Raw genomic sequence first — 19775 nt, forward strand, 5'->3', positions numbered from 1 at the left:
CATTCCTACAAAAAATGTCTCACTTAAATCAGTGTCCTCTTTTACTGCATTAACTTTATGTTCTTTCTTTGTTTTTACTTTTGAAAAGCATTGTTTGGCAAAGTGATTCTTTCCATTACATTTTGTGCACATTTTCCCACACGCTGGGCATTGTCTTGACTGGTGCTGGTAACCACAGCATTTACAACTGAAAGTTCCATCCTCCGATTGCTTTGCATTCCTGTTCTGCCCACGTTTCTTCCCCTTGCAGGACACAGCACCGACAGCTGCACCGTCACTCACTACAGTCGCACCATTATTAATTTCACTGAAAGTCTTTGCGTGCTGCTGAGCTAGCTCACTGGCATGGCATATTTTCATAGCATCCTCCAATGTTAGTTCGGTTTCTCTCAACAGACGTTCCCTGACCTTTTTATCATGAATACCAAACACAATCTGGTCACGAATCATGGATGATTTCAGTTCAGAGAAATTACATGTCTGTGCTTTCAGTTTCAGATCGGTCAGAAAGCTATCAAAAGTCTAATTTTGCTGCCGTGTCCGTGAACGGAACACGTACCTCTCATCGGTCTCGTTCTTTTTGGGAGAACAATGTGTATCAAACTTCTTTAGCACGTCGTCCATTTTTTCTCTGTCCTCCTCTTGATCAAATACAAACGTATTAAATACCTCTATCGCCTGCGGGCCTGCAACCGTGAGCAGCAACGCTATTTTCCTTGTGTCTGGCTTCGTACCAAACCCAATGGCGGCAATGTAGAGTTCGAATTGTTGTTTGAAAGTCCGCCAATTGCAGTCGACATTCCCCGTGAGTTTCAAACCCTCCGGTGGCTTCAAATTCTCCATGTCGCGTTTCGCAATATTCAGCAGATATTACCACTCCTGGTACCATGTTATGTTCATAAATAAAGACGTTTTTATCATGAACAGCTAGCTTATGCTAGTCATTTATTCAGCCATGTTGACTTGTATACAGTAGCCATGTTGACTCTCTCGACCAGTGCCTCGTGTTAAACAAGACAACCCATATAGATGTAGCCCACTACTAAAACATACAGCTACACCTAGTGTACCATTCTAGAATGACATGTTACTGCATATCATTACAATTGAAAGGTTGGCGCTACTGCAGCCAGGGACCCCGGACGACAGCCCTACTTTTGCCCTCCTGTGCAATGTGCAAGCAGGCTACATTGGTGCCCTGGGGAGGTCTCTTCTGCCCTTGGGGAGGGAGTCATTGGAGAGCCTGGTTGCAAGTGTCCACCTTCGTGCAGTGCTCGTCAGTGTTTGCAGCACCTCAATGCTGTCAAACACCGACAGAACAACTGTCAAACTCAATGTGGCCGTGGTCCCTTTAAGGAAACCGGCTGATGATGTGTCATCAAATGACATCATCAGACCCACTTCCTGTTAATTGGCCGGGAAGCCTGCAGGGTGGGCTTAACAAGGCCAATCAAGGGAAAGTCCCTTTGACAGAGCGGCTGTAGCCAGGATCATGACTGGAACCCGAAACCAGCTCTCCCACCACCATCCCAACACCGCTGATAAAATCACGGCCTAAGTGTTAAGACATTCTGGTCCAATTCCTGTCACTAATCTCTGCCCCCCCACCCCCACTCCCCTTCCCTTCCTCAGCCCCTGCCTAAAACAGGACTAATGGAAAAGTTAGACTGTAATGGGGAAATGCCTACACTGGACAAAGGAAGAACTGGAAGTGATTTAGAACCTTTCAAATTAAAAGGCTGACTTGTAGTTTCCAGTTGGCTATACACTGTGTTCCTACATGTTTCTGATAAGAAGCATTTTAAAGCTATAAACAGCTCATTGCTGGCAGAAATGTAGTATGAATATAACTTGGTATAGAAGGATAAAACACAGGCTCTTCTGTGTCGAAACTCAGTGCTTGCACTTAAGCCAAGAAAAATAAAATTCATCCTTTGCCAAAGATTTGCTTCTTATTACTATTTGTATTGTTCAATGTAGAGCATTAGGGCAACTGCACTCCTTGCCCAATTCAGTCATTGTGTAATTTAAGTTCTGAAATATTCCATTTTGTACCTCCAAGAGAGCAGCTGCAGGGTCCCCCTGTAGACTTCTTCCTAATTTGTCTATTTCATCCAGCAGGAACACTGGATTATTCACTCCAACAGTTCTTAAGCCATTGATGATTCTGCCAGGCATGCTGCCCACATACGTTCGTCTGAAAGACACAACACTCAAGCACTTTAGAAAATCAGAAGCACAAGAGCTTTATTTTTTATATACGGAGAAATCTTGACAAAGTGCCAAGGGCAATAATGAAGGACACTAACCAAAATGAAAAGATAGGAAAGACAAAGTTGTTACAGTTTAGGTATTTTCCCAACACTTGCTCTCATATATAAGTGTTACATTTCCAAAAGCAGTCCAAGTCCCTTTTAAACCAAAACTTATACCCCTATTTGTGGCTGTATGAGGTAGTATAACCCAATTAACCTGCAATTGCGGTATATTATTCACTGGGGAATACAATGGGATGTTTCACATCATTTTTGAAAGCTGAAAACAATACATTACCAAAACAACCCATATGCACTAAATCTATTTGGTCAAATGTATTTACATGTTAAACAATAAAAAAAAAGTCAAAAGATGCAGCAAGATATTCAAAAAGCACAATTCATAAGAACATAAAAGGAAAAACTTTTTTATGCAACGAGTGGATAGGATTTGGAATGCAATGCCTGATCGGGTGGTGGATACAGATTCAATAGTAGCCTTCAAAAGGGAATTGGATAAATACTTGAAGAAGAAAAAATTGCAGGGATATGGGGAAAGAGTGGGGGAGTGGGACTAACTGGGTTGCTCTTCGAAAGAGCCGGCGCAGACTTGATGGGCCGAATGGCCTCCTTCTGTGCTGTACTATTCTATGAATAAAACTAGAATCAGTCCACAAGGAGTTAATATACTCTGTTCAGAATGGTGGTTCTTTCAGACTCGGAACAATTTTTGGATGAAACTGTCAGATATGCCACTTTTCCCAGAGGTTCCCCACAAACCCCTCTCCCAATGATCACGATCTTGTACTTCCACATTCAACACCCCTCTGCTGTTCTCACATGCCATCAACCCACTATTCCCATATTCCTAGATCACCCTCTCAGCCCTACTAAAACCATATCCCCCATCTTAATACTTCTACATCCCAACTATCTCCAAGCTAGAGCATTTTCCCTACCATCTTGTTAAGATATAAGCTCATTACATAACTAATGTAACATAACAGTGTAAGCCCCCGACCTGCACTTACCTTGCGCGCCGGCCGTTGAGCTGTGGGCCCCCGTGGAATTGCGATCCTGGGCCTGCTCCAACTGCCGGCGCACAGTGCTTGCGTATCCCAGGGGCGCAGTTAGTTCGATGCATCCCCTGGGATCACATGGGCCATGGAGAGCCAATCGGAGCAGGGAATGCTTCATTCATAAGTTTGACAGGAAGAGCTGTCAAAACTTAGAGAAATATTACGGGCCCCAAAACATCACTAAATCTTCAAATAAATGTTTTTTTAAATCACATTTTTTAAATAAACTATAAATTACATGAAATAACTATTTTAAACAATAATTTAAATTTTTGAAAAAAATAATTTTATTTTCTAACGGGGCTAAAAATAAACTTACCTTTCTTTAAAGTATTTAAAAATAATAAACCTGTGGAAAAAATGTTTTAATTTTTATTAATTCACCACTTACCTTGTAAAAAGCAGGCCTTACGCCTGCTTTTTAAAAGTGTAACTTCTGGAGACTTACCCTCCCAGGAAAACATGTAAAAAAAAAACGTAAGTTCGATGCGCACGCGCAGCCTCTCCCGCGCACGCGTTTGACCTCTTAACCCACTTTCAGGGGAACGGAAGTGCCGGTTTCCCACACATGCGCAGTGCATGCCGGAAACCAGCACTTCCATTGGGCCTATGGGTGAGTACCCCGTGCGTACTCACCCATGGAGACCCGAAGTTCTGGGCCATTAATCACCAAGACCACATACTTCCACCTCTGTAACTTCGCCCAACTTTGCTGCTGCCTCAGCTCATCTGCTGCTGAAATCCATGCCTTTGTTACCTCTAGACTTGACTATTACAATGCTCTCCAGGTCGGCATCCTATTTTCCACCCTCCATAAACTTGAGCTCATCTAAAACTCTGCTGCATGTATCCTAATATCCTAACTCACACCAAGTCCCGTTCACCCATCACCCCTGTGCTCGCTGACCTATATTAGCTCCCGGTCCGGCAACGCCTCAATTTAAAAATTCTCATCCTAGTTTTCAAATTCCTCCATGGCTTTGTCCCTCCCTATCTCTGTAACCTTCTCCAGTCCTACAAGTCTTCAAGATCTCTGCACTCCTCCAATTCCAGCTTCTTGTGCATCCCCGATTTTAATCTCCCCACCATAGGCAGCAGTGCCTTCAGCTGTCTAGGCCGTAAACTCTGGAATTCCCTCCCTAAACCTCTCCACCTCTCTTTCCTCCTTTAAGACACTCCTGAAAATCTTCCTCTTTGTCCAAGTTTTTGGTCATCTGTCCCAATATCTCATGTGGCTCGGTGTCAAATTTTGTTTGATAACATTCCTGTGAAGCGCCTTGGGACATTTTACTACGTTAAAGGAGCTATATAAATATAAGTTGTTGTTGTTGTTGTTGATAATCAGTTGCTGATTTGCATAAGAATACCACTACCACTTTCATAATACTTTGAATAATGGATAACCATAATTCAGTGGACTGGTTAGGAAATTATACATTACGCAGTATAAAACAGGATATCATAGATTCATTGAAATTTATGGCACAGGAGGAGGCTATTCAGCCCATCGTGTTTGTACCAGCTGAAAAAGTCTCCCGTCAGCCTCCTCTGTTCCAAAGAAAACAACCCCAGCCTATCCGATCTTTCCTCATAGCTAAAATTCTCCAGTCCTACCAACATCTCGTAAATCTCCTCTGTACCCTCTCTAGTGCAATCACATCTTTCCTGTAATGTGGTGACCAGAACTGCACACCATACTCTAGCTGAGGCCTAACTAGTGTTTTATACAGTTCTAGCATAACCTCCCTGATCTTATATTCTGACTCAGCTAATAAAGGAAAGTATCCCGTATGCTTTCTTAACTACCTTAACTACCTGTCCTGCTACTTTCAAGGATCTGTGGACATGCACTCCAAGGTCCCTCTGTTCCTCTATACTTCTCAGTATCCTACCATTTATTGTGTATTTCCTTGCCTTGTTAGCCCTCCCCAAATGCATTACCTCACACTTCTCCGGATTAAATACCATTTGCCAGTTTTCTGCCACCTGACCAGTCCATTGATATCTTCCTGCAGTCTGCAGCTTTTTTCCTCACTATCAACCACACAGCCAATTTTTGTATCTGCAAATTTCTTAATCATGGCCCCTACAATGAAGTCTAAATCATTGATATATACCACATAAAGCAAGAGGCCTAGGCTGAGCCCTGTGGAATCCCACTGGAAACAGCGTTCCAGTCACAAAATCACCCATCGACCATTACCCTTTGCTTCCTGCCACTGTGCCAATTTTGGATCCAACTTGCCACTTTCCCTGGATCCCATGGGCTTTTACTTTTCTGACCAGTCTGCCATGTTGCACCTTATCAAAAGCCTTGCTAAAATCCATGTAGACTACATCAAATGCACCACCGGCGTATTCTGTGGCGAGTGTCTCGCCTCCTGACTCCCCAAAGCCTTTCCACCATCTACAAGGCACAAGTAAGGAGTGTGATGGAATACTCTCCACTTGTCTGGATGAGTGCAGCTCCAACAACACTCAAGAAGCTTGACACCATGCAGGACAATGCAGCCCGCTTGATTGGCACCCCATCCACCACCTTAAACATTCACTCCCTCCACCACCGGCGTACCGTGGCTGCAGTGTGTACCATCTACAAGATGCACTGCAGCAACTTGCCAAGGCTTCTTCGGCAGCACCTCCCAAGCCCACAACCTCTTCCACCTAGGACAAGGGCAGCAGGCGCATGGGAACACCACCGCCTCCAAGTCACACACCATCCTGACTTGGCAGTATATCGCCGATCCTACATCGTCGCTGGGTCAAAATCCTGGAACTCCCTCCCTAACAGCACTGTGGGAATACCTTCACCACACAGACTGCAGTGGTTCAAGAAGGCGGCTCACCACCACCTTCTCAAGGGCAATTAGGGATGGGCAGTAAATGCTGGCCTTGCCAGCGACGCCCACATCCCATAAACGAATTTAAAAAAAAAATACCCTCATCGATCCTCCTTGTTGCCTCCTCCAAAATTTTTTTTTTTTTTTTTTAATATAATCCAACTATCCAGAGCAACGCCTAGGCTTGACTGTGATAGTTTAACTCAGAGCTATCAATTTGTTAGCTTCACGGAGATGCTGCAGTCTAAGCATGTGTATATGGGAGCAGAAAGTTACAATGGGACATAGACAGACTAAGTGAGTGGACAAAACTATGGAGTTCAATGTGGGGAAGTGTGATGTTATCCACTTTAGATCAGAAAATGACAAAACAGAATATTATCTTAATAGTGAGACTAGGAGCTGTGGAGGAGCAAAGGGATTTAGGTACATAAGCAAACAAATCACTAAACACTAGTGTACAGGTATAAAGAGTAATCAAAAAGGCTAATAGAATGTTGACCTTTATCTCAAGGGGGGGGCTGGATTGCAAAAGGAGAGGCAATGATGTTTCAGTTGTACAGAGCTTTGGTCAGACCCCATTTGGAGTACAGTGTTCAGTTTGAAAAGATATAGTGGCCTTAGATTCACCAGAATACCAGGTCTTAAAGCGCTACATTATGAGGACAGGTTGCATAAACTTGGTTTGTATTCCCTTGTGTTTAGACAGTTGAGGGGTGATCTAATTGAGGTCTTTAAAATGGTAAAGGTATTCAATAAGGTAGATAAACTATTTGCTCTGGTGGAGGAATCCAGAACAAGGGGACATAATCTTAAAGTTAGAGCAAAGCCATTTACGAATGAAGTCAGAAAACACTTCTTCACACAAAGGGTCATGGAAATCTGGAACACTCCCCTCAAAAAGGCTGTGGGTGCAGGGTTAACTGACATTTTGAAGACTAGAATCAATAGATTTTTGTTAGGTAAGGGTATCAGGAGATTTCTAACTGAATGGTGAACAGGTTCAAGGGGCTGAGTGGCATATTCCTGTTCTCATTATGTATCTAAGATTCTGTCAATGCAAGTAACATTGACTAACAAATGAGTGGGTCTATTTCTTCTGGGTGTGAAAGGATTTTGGAATGAGTTCTTCCAATTTTTTTGAAAAAATCTTGTAGAATGAATTTTTCATATCATCAACTGAAATTTTTTTAGCTCAGAAATAGAGCTAGCTAGAGAGAAAATTGATTTTTTCTTTCAATGCACATTAATTGGATTTTGAAAGTTTCTCAGGTAAGCACAAAGGCTTTATCATTATCTGTGTTTTCTTGTTGGAAAATGTAAATATCCTAATTAATCAAAGCTATGCTAGTGAGAAAAAGACACACAAACAGGAAGCTTTCTGCATCCCAATGTGAGTTCATTTTCTTTTTCCAAATAGAAAACAAATAAATTGAAGCCTTAAAAGGGACACATACCAACACTTTTGCAGAATATATCGGACCGGATTTTGCGGTCAGCAGCGAACGAACGGCGCTAGCCATTCATTAGACTTACACTGGCCTATGGGCTTTTGCACTGGAACTTGCAGTGGTTAGAAATCCAAAACAGCAAGGTGCCCTCTACAGGGGTCTGGGACCTATGTAAACAGGGCAAGCAACAGTGTGTCTCCTTAACCAATCAGATTGAAGAATCCTTACTGAGACACACAGTCTGAACCAGGACGTGTCAGTTAGAATAGTTAATTCAATGTGAAATCATGTGTGGAAAACAAAATAAAGAGAGGGAAAGAAAGATGGGATGAAGAGAGAGACGAGATAGAAGGAAAAAGTTTTTAAAATTTAAATTTTTTAATTAAAAAAAATCTCCAACAATAATTAAAATCCGAAGGAATGAGACTACACAATTGTAAAAGTTAATTTTCAGTGCCAGAGAGGTTGTTTGGCAGTAATTAAGAATTATCACGCCATTAAAAATTCCCTTACACTTGAACAGACAAGCTCTAATGTTTTCTGGCGTGTTTAGTGGGTATCTATCATGTAAGTGCCCCAACTTCATGCCCTGCCATGTATTTGAATGCCAAGTCTCTCAGCAAGATACCAGTATAGTGCACCTTTGGAGGAGCAGGGCAACTTGGACAGCAACTTCCTGATATCCGCGTTTAACTGCGCATGTGCGGTCGCCAGAAGTTGCTGTCCGATTTACTCTTTAATAACAGTGAGCGCTGCTAGCCTCACCGCTATTTTTACTGCAAAATTCGGGCCATTATCTTTTACATGGTATAATTTTTCTGTTTTTAGAAAACAGCACAATCTCTGACTTACTGATAACGGAGTACAGGAAACTTTGGTTTATCCGGAGGTTGTATGTCCGGAATACTCGATCTAACGGCAAAAATCAGGAGCCATTTTCTATAAGTTTTTTTAGTTCTCGTTCTTTGTTTTTCCCAGTCAGGCACTGCAAGGTCTGTAGCTATAGCAACAGCTTCAGCTAGAGACGCTTGCAGCTGCAGCCGACTCTTTAGAAGCTGTTGCTAAGCAACAGTGTTTGTTGTCAGATACGGAGATGAAAACCTCCGTATGCTTCAACATTAACTTTGTATGTCCGGCAGTTTTGACAGATCGGCAACACGCCGGTCCCGTCGGTGCCGGATATCACAAAGTTTCCTGTATGTTCAGGGCTGGATCATGCACTTGGCTTTTAATGCATATAAAGAAAGAACGAACTTGCATTTATAATAGTGCCTTTCATGACCTCAGGACATCCCGCAGTGCTTTACAGCCAATAAAGCACTTTTTGAACTGTAGTCACTGTTGTAATGTAGGAATTATTTTATGTTAACAAAATAAGCTTCACTGATTGTTTATGATGTCATCTGAACCCCTCAAGTATAATTCAGCCTTTTAGACAAATTATTCTGTGTCTTTGCTCAGTCACATAGAAACAGTTTCCAGTGCTGGTTGTTAAGGGGAACTAAACTCTAGTGGTGAAGTCATTATTTTTATTACAGTGGGCACTTTTACGAACTTTGAATATTTCTTGGCTATTTCTGCTCCTCTGCCAAGACTGCCTCAGCACTCACTTATTTAAGTCACCCAGGTGCCAGACATGCTTTTTTCTTGCCAAGAATTATAGGTGAGTGATGCAATTGAAGTCGCACGGTTCTTACATAATAGGAAACAGCAGGGAAAAGATTGCAGAAAATAAAAGGTCAGTTTGTTCAGTGGGTAAAATGTGCTGTGTGATGTGCTTATGAACTCTACAGACCAGGAAAAGATGCAGATACAAATCCTGGTCCATATTGAATTAGCTGATCTCAGATGTGGTAGCAGAAGAAAAGGGAAACACAATTCCCATTCTTGCCCGTCAGCCAGTGGCCCATGCTCAATGCATGTGTGAGTATTGTTTTAGGACAACATTGAGCTTAGCTGTAATGGGCCAGCCCCCTATGTGCCAGCCATAGATATGAAGTTAGATATGAAGACCACCACTTGAGGGTTGTTATCACCAGTGCAACCACACCGCAACATATCATTGCTTTGAGTGGAAGAAAAGAAAATCAAGGTATGGAGGAGAAGGTGAATTATGTAACAATAGGTTACTGCAGTTATACATTTGGGACGGAAGGCATATTACAGAGTTAGAGTCAATTGCAGCAAGGTCCTCAACAACTGTGAGAAACAATTATCATTACAGAAACTAATTTATTAAAAGTGAATTGAAAAAGTGAATGAGAATAGAGTAAATAAAGAGAAACTGTTTCTAATGGCTGAAGGGTTGATAACCAGAGGGCACAGATTTAAGGTGATTGGAAAAAGAATCAGAGGCGACATGAGGAAAAACATTTTTCACGAGTGGCTAGGATTTGGAATGAACTGCCTGATAGGATGATGGAAATATACTCAATAGTAGCTTTCAAAAGGGAATTGGATAAATACTTGAAGGAGAAAGAAATGCAGGGATATGGGGAAAGAGCGAGGGAGTGGGAATAACTGGATTGCTCTTCGAAAGAGCCAGCGCAAACTCAATGGGCCGAAAGGCCTCCTTCTGTGCTGTACTATTCTATGATTCTAATCTGTCTGGAGGTCCAAAGTGCCCACTTGGAAAAATTTGGTTGACTTGCGCATCCCATTAGCTAATGGGACGCAAAGCAACTAGCGCCCGGGCGCAGCGATGTTTGCGCCACTCGCGAAATTGGCCAGACATTTTGCGGCAGCGCTAAACACTACTGCCACGATCTCCTGCGCCCGCAGATCGTGATGTCAGTCGAGCGTGCAACGCCCCGGACCGGATATTGAGTGGCGCCCCCTGCCTTTCCGCCTGCCGCTAGCAACGACAGGTTGAGGGGAACGTTTTGTCCCAGTCGGGAAGGGACTGGGAGAGCACTATTTAAAGGCAGCCGCTTCCTGCCTTTTTTTGTCAACAACACTTTTGCACCACGCATTCTGAGAGAGAGACTTCTGGAGAGATTCAACGCTGTGTGAAGGAGTTTTGGGTACTGAGCAGCACTTTGCAGGTTCATTTTGATTTGACCTTCCTTGCATCGATTTAGAAGAGACTATGGGGGCTGCACTCTGAGCTCTTTCCCTGGGCCTCTCCATTGTTCTTTCCTGCAGAATTGATGTACAGGTCTCTCCAGGCTGAGATTCAAGGCTGCAATGAGCAGGGTGTGGATGGAGAGCAAGATCGACCCTCCCCTTTAAGAACTGGCCGGCGCCAGTGTGTTTGTGTTCCATTGCTGACTGACATCACATGAGCTTCGCTAGCGCTCTGAGATAGCGCCTCGCTCCTCGGTGATAGCGCCTTAAGAGAGGTGTGTAGCACCTGATTTAGTGCTCCAATCACCTCCAGGGGTGATAGAAGCCAAGTTTGCAGTCAGAGATGATAATTAGAGCCAGGCGCTAAACTTTGCACCCAGCTGATAATTGCACCCCAAACAGGGCGATATCGAATTTCTCTCCCAAAAGCTCAAGAGTTCTTGTCTGAAATGCCTTGTTCCATGCAGAAGGATCTCTTTACAGCCACACAGTGGCATTTACCCAGAAGAGTCAGTGGGGGACCCGATTCATTTTGTTCGGAGATCTCATCATAATGTGGTCAGCGACCTGTGAGCGCACTCCCCAATAAGCAGCACACTGATCTGGAGGCGGGAAATCAGGCAGAGCAGCCAAATTAGAAGGGTCTACTACAGCACCTTAAAGGGGAAGTGCGTAGGGAGTGAAAAGTACAATTTTAGAGCAGCAGCCAACACTTTTGCAGAACCAACAGCAGCAAGGATATTAGATATGGCTCAAAATCCACATGCAACAGCATGCTGCATCTAGTTTTCCCTGACAGTAGCTAAGGATCTCTTTAATGGACGCAAAAAATGGATGTCTCCTGACTTGTACCACCCATTTTTGGTGGGCTGGAGCAGGAACTGGTGATAATCAGGCTAGCAAAGATTAAAATGGCGTCAGGGATATTAGTATATATTCATGAGGCTCACACCTGTTTCCAGTGGGAGCTCTGTCTGCCTGGATCATGGTCCACCCAAAAAATCAGAACTGGCAGGAAGTTGGCAATAAGTCAGCACTTCCATTGCACGCACAAATAGGACAGTGGGGACATGAAAATGGCCCATTATCTGTCTCATGTTAGGGTTTTCCAAAAGAGAATGGGCGCTAAATTGGGCTCGGTAGCTCCCATTGTTTGGGCGCTATGGTTGCCTTTCGCTGAGCATGCGTACACTTCTACCGTGAATCGCGCCAGATGCCATATTGATGAAGGAGTTGGTGCACGTGCAGCTAACGTCCGCTGGAAGTATGCAGAGCAGGCAGATCGTGACATCAATCAGCGTGTGACACTGAATTGATGCCAGCGCTGCCATTTTGGAGCTCCACGCTCTAGCCAATGCCCTCTCTTAAGCTCACAAAGCTGAACACGAGTTCAGCAGCATGAAGGACCCCCCACTGGCGCTATTTAAAGGGTTCATCAACTACTTACCGGTTAGTTGCTGGTTGATTTCTTCTGGGTGTTGGTACAATTCTACAAGTGCTTGGTGCTTTCCATAGTAGTTTCAAGTTGCAAAAAGTCTACATGGAGTGGTGTCGCAGGTGCTGAAGTACTTTTTTGCTGACTTCAGGGCTTCTGCACAAACCAGTTGCCATGTGGGTGGCCTAGTAGAGCTTCCGCTTAGCATCGAGCATGACTGGGAGAATGAGCAGAGGCCACACAGAGCAGGACAAGCTGCTAGAAGAGCGAAGGGTAGGAGGGGGAAAAGGGCTCTCGGCAGGAGGCCATATCTGCAGAGGATCTTTAGGGAGATCTGTTGGAGAACATATTTCAGGAGCCCTGGGAGCCACTTTGCACACTGGTATTCAGAGCTATGATGGCAGCTGTTTGAGCTTCCGCTGCAGCACTCAAACATTGGGTGGGTGCTGCTTGTGCTGCAATGGAAGCTGAGACATCGGCCATCAGATGTTACATCATGGTTGGGTCCCCAAATGCTGGAAAAGATGGGCTCCAAGCTATGCGCAAAGCCCTGTGCCAAGTTGGTGTCGGACTCCTCCATGCCCCTTGACATTGTACGCAGACTTTCTAGCAGGCCTCCCAATGCACCAAGCATTCTGTTGTGTATGCCCATCACTCTTCTTCTGTGGCCGGCCCATCGAAGTCCTCATCTGTGTCCTCTGCAGCAGAACTCGTGTGCAACCTCACCCTCCAACGAGCTAGCACCTGCGCTAACCTTGCTCCCTGCCCTGTCTGCAGCGCACTAGTGCCCGGTGTTTCATCACGTGCAGATCCCGCCTCTATGCTATCCTCTAAGATACACGCAGTGTCAGTATCTGAGCTGGTGGCTGCGAGTGTGAAATCAAGTGACGGTGTGTCTTCATTATCACACTCTTTTTGGTGTTCCTCCACTGCCTGGCCTGGTTGCAGTTCTTGGGTATCTGAAAGGGAAAAGGCACAAGGGTAAGGTTGTGTTAAAGGGATGGGGGAATGCAAGAGGTGCATGTTTACACCATCTGCAGCTTGTAAGTCAGAAGAGATTGTGGGATGAGGGGGAAGTGGGATGTGAGAAGGAGGATTAGGTATGAGGATACCGTCATCTTCAATGGTTTCAGCCCTGCCACTGGCCATGGCCTCAGCTATGGCCATTCCAATAAGGGCCAGCACCATCTCCTCCATGGAGGTAAGGACATGCAGGCATGCCTGACCCCTCCGGTTAGTTCCTGCTCCCTCCAGTTATGCGCCACTTTGTCCTGCAAGAGAGAAGGAAGTGTGTCAGTGAGTGTCGTACAATCTGTTTAGGTGATGTGGCTGTCATGGTGAATAGGTGGGGGTGTGTGCAAGCTGTGAGATGTGGGCGTGAGGCTTGCAGCAGTGCTATGTGTGTGAGGGTGCAGTCGAGTATATGAATGTTAGGTATAAGTTCTGATTGATAGAGATTGTTGCTAGGTGAGTGATGGGGGTGTGGTGAATTGAGGAGTGGCTGAGGCTAGTGATGCAGTTGGTAGGATATGGCATTTGAGGATGCATTCACTAACCTTGACCACTTGCGTGAGGTCATTGAACTTCTTGCGACACTACATCCAGGTCCTCAGGGCTAGTCATCTGGCATTGACCTCCACGGCTATCTGCTCCCACTGCCTTTTGGCCGTATGTCTGGAGGACCTCCTGCGTATATAAGACATCTCTACTCCTTTCCACTTCCTCCACCAAGACCTCCAGTGCAGCATCGGAAAAACTTGGAGCGCGCTCTCTCTCCAATGTTGTGCCATTTTCACTGTTTCCCAGATCAAATTCACTTCCTGCACGACTCCCAGCACCTGCTCCAACCACAATGCACCTCCCCTTTAAGGGGTGCAGGCTAGCTTTAAGCAGTGCAAGCTAGCTTTAAGAAGTGCGAGGATTTTGGGCCCCCTGCTGATGCGTGCAGGTAATGAACAGCGTGGCTGGCGCTGACTGCATGCAGAAATCACGCTAATTAGCAGGCAGCAAGAAGATGGCACAAACAACAGGTGCAGGTTAATCGCGCATTGCGATCCCCGTGCCCGTTTTCGGGGGCTATCCAATTTAGCCCCCACTGTATCTACTGCATCATAACATTAAGCAGTCAAGGAATCAAGTTGTGCTGACACAACTGCTGCTGCGAACAGGAAGCAAGAGTGGGATTTAAACATTTATTTTTATATAGAAAGATATATATTTTATATTCAAGAACACACCATAAGGTATAAGGCATAAACTATTAAATCCACACAATTGCTTTGTACCCAAGAGTAACAATTAGAATATAAAATGACATAAGCATGCACATAAAATAACAAATACAAGCAGAAGGATTTTCCCTTGCTGAAAGCTGTGTTTTTTCTTTCGTAGGTTACTACAGTTGTATTCCCTGCTGGGGACCTACATATTGCTACAATACAATCAGAACTATTTCCTGAAATGCTTTGGGAGTGATCATTTTAAAATTCGTCACTAATGTCAAAGCTACAACCTGCTAGAGACTACCAAAATAACACACATCATATGGTTAAACTAATGCAACATCGTATTCAGGCCAATTAAAATATAATTCAGTAAATTACAATTCTATGTTTGGATAAGATATCTGCTTGGATTGGGTAAGCAGTGATCAGATCAGCTGTTCTTCATTTGGCAGTGTCAACTCTAAGAGGACCATGATGGAGTACGCAGGAGTGAAATGTCACTTTTAACTAATTACCATTTTACTAATAAGTCAAGAAGCAAATGCAAAAGTAAAAGGTTGCATCATAACACTGCTGAGGGCAAATACAGTTTGCTGTAGTCGTCAATACAATCTTAGCAGATTATCCAGGTTCCCATTTTCTACGTTCTGGCCTATGCACAAGAATTCTCACAGGAGTTGCGAGACTGGCTGATTGTACTGATGGAGCAGAGAAAGGGAGAACACTGACCAGCTATTCAGGGGAGCGGAAGAGCCCCATATATATGGGTCTCCTCCTATTTTGTTATTTTTCCAATCTTTTATTGAATTATTCATGAGCTGAAAAAAGGTTTGATAAAAGAGTTAGAAGGTAAGAAGAACCACGTGTAAAACGATCAAAATGCAAATGCGGCAGTTTGGAGGATCACTGGAGGAAAACGACCTGTTTAACAGGATCGCTGACAGAAACACTGTAACCAGCTGTTCGAGGAGCAGGTGAGCTCGTTTTATATGAGTCACCTTATAATATTTCTTTACTTTTCAGATCTTTTGTTAGATCTGCTGTGCTCAGACCAACAATCAAACTGAGGCTTTTATTGGCCTGCATGCCACATTACTTTACCATAAGGTGCACTTACCTCTGTGCCATAAGTGATTAAAATGGTCACTTTTTAAGTAGAAAAGTGTTGTTATAATTGCCCAATGATTTAACAGAGCCACAGAGACTAGGAAGAGTCCCAGACCTGTTCCCCACTCTGTTAGATGATCCCACCTGAGTGGTGGCTGCAGTGCTACAACTGGCCTTAGCTATCCTGGGTTAGGGAAGTCAAGAATCAGTCAGGGTTTAACCTTCTGATCACTTCCCAGTGACCTTTGGTGGAAGTGTGCATATATAGGATTGTGCTCAGTTGTGATGCTCCCACCCCAAGGCCAGGCATACACATGAATAATAGTCACCTGGACAAGGTACTAGAGGTTGGTTAGTGTTTGTGAAACCATACCCTAGTAAGAGGTCAACACTTTGAGGAGGTGTGGGGAGAAAATTGGAGAGAAAAATATAGTTATACATTTATCGAACATAATATAAGAACTAGGAGCAGGAGTAGGCTATTTGGCCCCTTGAGCCTGCTCCACCGTTCAATAAGATCATGGCTGATCTGGTCTTGGCCTCCACTCCACTTTCCTGCCCGCTCCCCATAACCCTTGACTCCCTTGTCGTTCAAAAATCTGTCTATCTCCACCTTAAATATATTCAATGACCCAGGCCCCACAGCTCTCTGGGGAAGAGAATTCCAAAGATTCACGACCCTCTGAGAGAGGAAATTCCTCCTCATCTCCGTTTTAAATGGGTGACCCCTTATTCTGAAACTATGCCCCCTAGTTCTAGATTTCCCCACGAGGTGAAACATCCTCTCTGCATCTACCCTGTCAAGGCACCTCAGAATCTTATACATTTCAATAAGATCCCCTCTCATTCTTCTAAACCCCAATGAGCTCAACCTTTCTTCATAAGACAACCACTTTATCTCAAGAATTAACCTAGTGAACCTTCTCTGAACTGCCTCCAAGTATATCGCTCCTTAAATAAGGAGACCAAAACTGTATGCAGTACTCCAGGTGTGGTCTCATCAACGCCCTGTACAACTGTAGCAAGACTTCCCTACTTTGATACTCCATCCCCGTTGCAATAAAGGCCAACATTCCATTTGCCTTCCTAATTACTTGCTGTACCTGCATGCTAACTTTTTGTGTTTCATGTACAAGGACCCCCAGATCCCTCTGTACCACAGCATTTTATAGTCTCCCTCCATTTAAATAATAATTTGCTTTTTTATTTTTCCTACCAAAGTGGATAACCTCACATTTTCCCACATTATATTCCATCTGCCAAATTTTTGCCCACTCACTTAACCTATCTAGATCCCTTTGCAGACTCTTTGTGTCCTCCTCACAACTTGCTTTCCCACCTATCTTTGTATCGTCAGCAAATTTGGCTACAGTACACTCGGTCCCTTCATCCAAGTCATTAATATAGATTGTAAACAGCCGAGGCCCCAGTACTGATCCCTGTGGCACCCCACTAGTTACAGTGTGTTATTACAATGCTATTTCTTGCTAAAGAATAGTTTGTCTGTCTTCTTGCCATCAGTTTCAGGACCAGTTGTTAGAGGCAAATTAAAATAAAGGGATCCAAATATAATAACACAAAATGTATAAAAAGAAACAGTAAAGTATCTTACCATCTTAATTTCATAGAATATGAATGACTAATTATTCTATTAATCAGGATTTCACCAATAGGGTTTATGATATACAAGTCCAAGTTTCTAAATATTACTTTTACACAAGGAAGCACTCATAAATAGCTGTTGTATAATACCTGTGACCACGAATGTCAGACTGATCACATACTCCACCCAATGCTATCCTGTAAAACTCCCTGCCGAGGGTCTTTGCTATTGATCTGCCCACGCTGGTCTTGCCCACACCAGGAGGCCCCACAAAGCAGAGGATAGGTCCTTTCAGGTTGTTTTTAAGTTGTCTAACTGCAAGGTATTCCAACACCCTCTGTTTGAGTTTCTGCATTGCGTAATGGTCATTGTCAAGTAAAACTCTTGCAGCACGAAGATCTAGGCGATCTGGAAACCAATCATAAATGGCTTATTAATAGACATAGAACATGTTATAACGCAATTCAACATATCGAATTATATCGATAGCAAAATACTGCAGATGCTGGAAATCCGAAATAACAACAGAAAATGCTGGAAAAACTCAGCAGGCCAGGCAACATCCGTGGAGAGAAAATAGAGTCAACGTTTCGTGTCAAAACCTTTTGTCAAGACTGAAAACGCACAGGAAATGAAATAGATTAAAAGGTCAGGCTGGGAGAGAACAAAAGAGAAGTGAAGAGACATTAAAAGGTATTCAAAACGAGATGAGATGGTGATAGGACTAGTGGAGACAAAAGACGGCTCTAGATTAGGTTGGAAATGCGCTGGCAGAATGGGAGACAGCTGCCATGTGGGAGAGAAAAAAAAGTGGGGGGGGGAAAGGGCCAAAACAAAGGTGTGGATAAAAAAATAAGTAAATATGTAATGGGGGCCGAGGTTATGATCTGAAATTGTTGAACTCGATATTGAGTCCGGAAGGCTGTAAAGTGCCTAATCGGAAGATGAGGTGCTGTTCCTCGAGCTTACACTGAGCTTCTGTGGAACAATGCAAGAGCCCAAGTACAGTGAGGTCTGAGTGGGAATGGGGCGGTGAATTAATATGACACGCGACCGGAAGCTTGGGGTCATTCTTACGGACTGAACAGAGGTGTTCCGCAAAGCGGTCACCCAATCTGCGTTTGGTCTCCCCAATGTAGAGGAGACCACATCGTGAGCAGCGAATACAGTATACTAGATTGCAAGAAGTACAAGTAAATCGCTGTTTCACCTGGAAGGAGTGCTTGGGGCCCTGGACAGTGGGAAGGCGGGCGGGCGGTATAAGGGCAGGTGTTGCATCTCCTTGCACGGGAAGGTGCCAGGGGAAGGGGTGCTGGGGGTGACAGAGGAGTGGACTAGGGTGTCTCAGAGGGAGCGGTCCCTACGGAATGCTGAAAGGGGAGGGGAGGGGAGGGGAAGATGTGTTTGGTGGTGGGATCAGTTTGGAGGTAGCGGAAATGGCGGAGGATGATCCGTTGAATGTGGAGGCTGGTGGGGTGAAAGGTGAGGACAAGGGGAACCCTATCGTGGTTCCGGGAGGGAGGGGCAGGGGTGAGGGCAGAAGTGCGGGAGATAGAACGGACACGGTCGAGGGCCGTGTCAACCACGGTAGGGGGGAATCCTCGGTTGAGGAAAAAGGAAGACATGTCGGAAGCACTGGTGTGGAAGGTGGCATCGTCGGAGCAGATGTGGCAGAGACGGAGAAACTGGGAGAATGGAATAGAGTCCTTACAGCAGGCGGGATGGGAGGAAGTGTAGTCCAGGTAGCTGTGGGAGTCAGTGGGCTTGTAGTGACCTTTATTTTGGCCCTTTCCCCCCCCCCCTTTTTTTTCTCTCCCACATGGCAGCTGTCTCCCATTCTGCCAGCGCATTTCACACCTAATCTAGAGCCATCTTTTGTCTCCACTAGTCCTATCACCATCTCGTCTCGTTTTGAATACCTCTTAATGTCTCTTCACTTCTCTTTTGTTCTCTCCCAGCCTGGCCTCTTATTCTATTTCATTTCCTGTCCTTTTTCAGTCTTGACAAAGGGTTTTGACACGAAACGTTGACTCTATTTTCTCTCCACGGATGTTGCCTGGCCTGCTGAGTTTTTCCAACATTTTCTGTTGTTATATCGAATTATATTCTATTTTACTTTCATTACAAGAACTACTGCCCCTGAAAAAAAAACTATCAAAGCAAGTAGCACAAAAGAGAAGATTTAAAGTCCTTTCTCAAAAAGTTGACTACGTTGTCAAGAGTGAGGCGTGGACATGTGTATTTAATATAAAGTCCCTGGAATGTCTAGGTAAATTTCAGTCCAACCAAAACAATTAGATATTTCATAAAACTTAAGGTTGATGTCATTACACATCACTAATGCATTTTCTTTTTTTTTTTTAAATTGGCAATATTCTCCCTTCCTGAAGGTGCCATCGGCTGCAGGGATTTGGTTCTCCAAGAATCAGTCACTCTCTGATAACTCACCCAAGTGATTGTCATCACGTGAGCCCTTCACTGAGAGAACTGGCAGACTATTTTTTACCATGGGGAGCAGCACGGTCAAGCGCGATTCGGTCCTCATGAGATGTCCACACATATGCATGTTACAGCAGGGGTCACTGGATAGTGACCATAAGTGGAATTTCTGCTGTTTTTAATCCCTCCTAGGCCAGGGGCACTGAAACAAACTGTAGAACACATACTGCCACCCTGGCTGTGGCCATCTAAACCAGCACAGATTGGGAACTGAA

The 19775-nt window shown here is 44.3% G+C and overlaps 1 protein-coding gene across 2 annotated transcripts in view; it reads right to left on the bottom strand.

Moving 5' to 3' along the window:
• Nucleotides 1-19775, bottom strand: part of lonp2 (lon peptidase 2, peroxisomal) — a 101413-nt gene that overhangs the window by 61495 nt on the left and 20143 nt on the right. For both annotated transcript variants that reach the window (XM_085991499.1, XM_085991500.1), the window contains exons 7-8: nucleotides 17211-17469; nucleotides 2056-2197 (exon numbers count right to left, since the gene is read on the bottom strand). In XM_085991499.1, the coding sequence (XP_085847625.1) occupies nucleotides 2056-2197; nucleotides 17211-17469 (401 nt within the window). The remainder of the gene's footprint in view (nucleotides 1-2055; nucleotides 2198-17210; nucleotides 17470-19775) is intronic.

Source organism: Somniosus microcephalus, chromosome 6 (assembly GCF_052327205.1).
Source record: "Somniosus microcephalus isolate GS21.2 chromosome 6, FLI_Smic_1.0, whole genome shotgun sequence".
Lineage (NCBI taxonomy): Eukaryota > Metazoa > Chordata > Chondrichthyes > Squaliformes > Somniosidae > Somniosus > Somniosus microcephalus.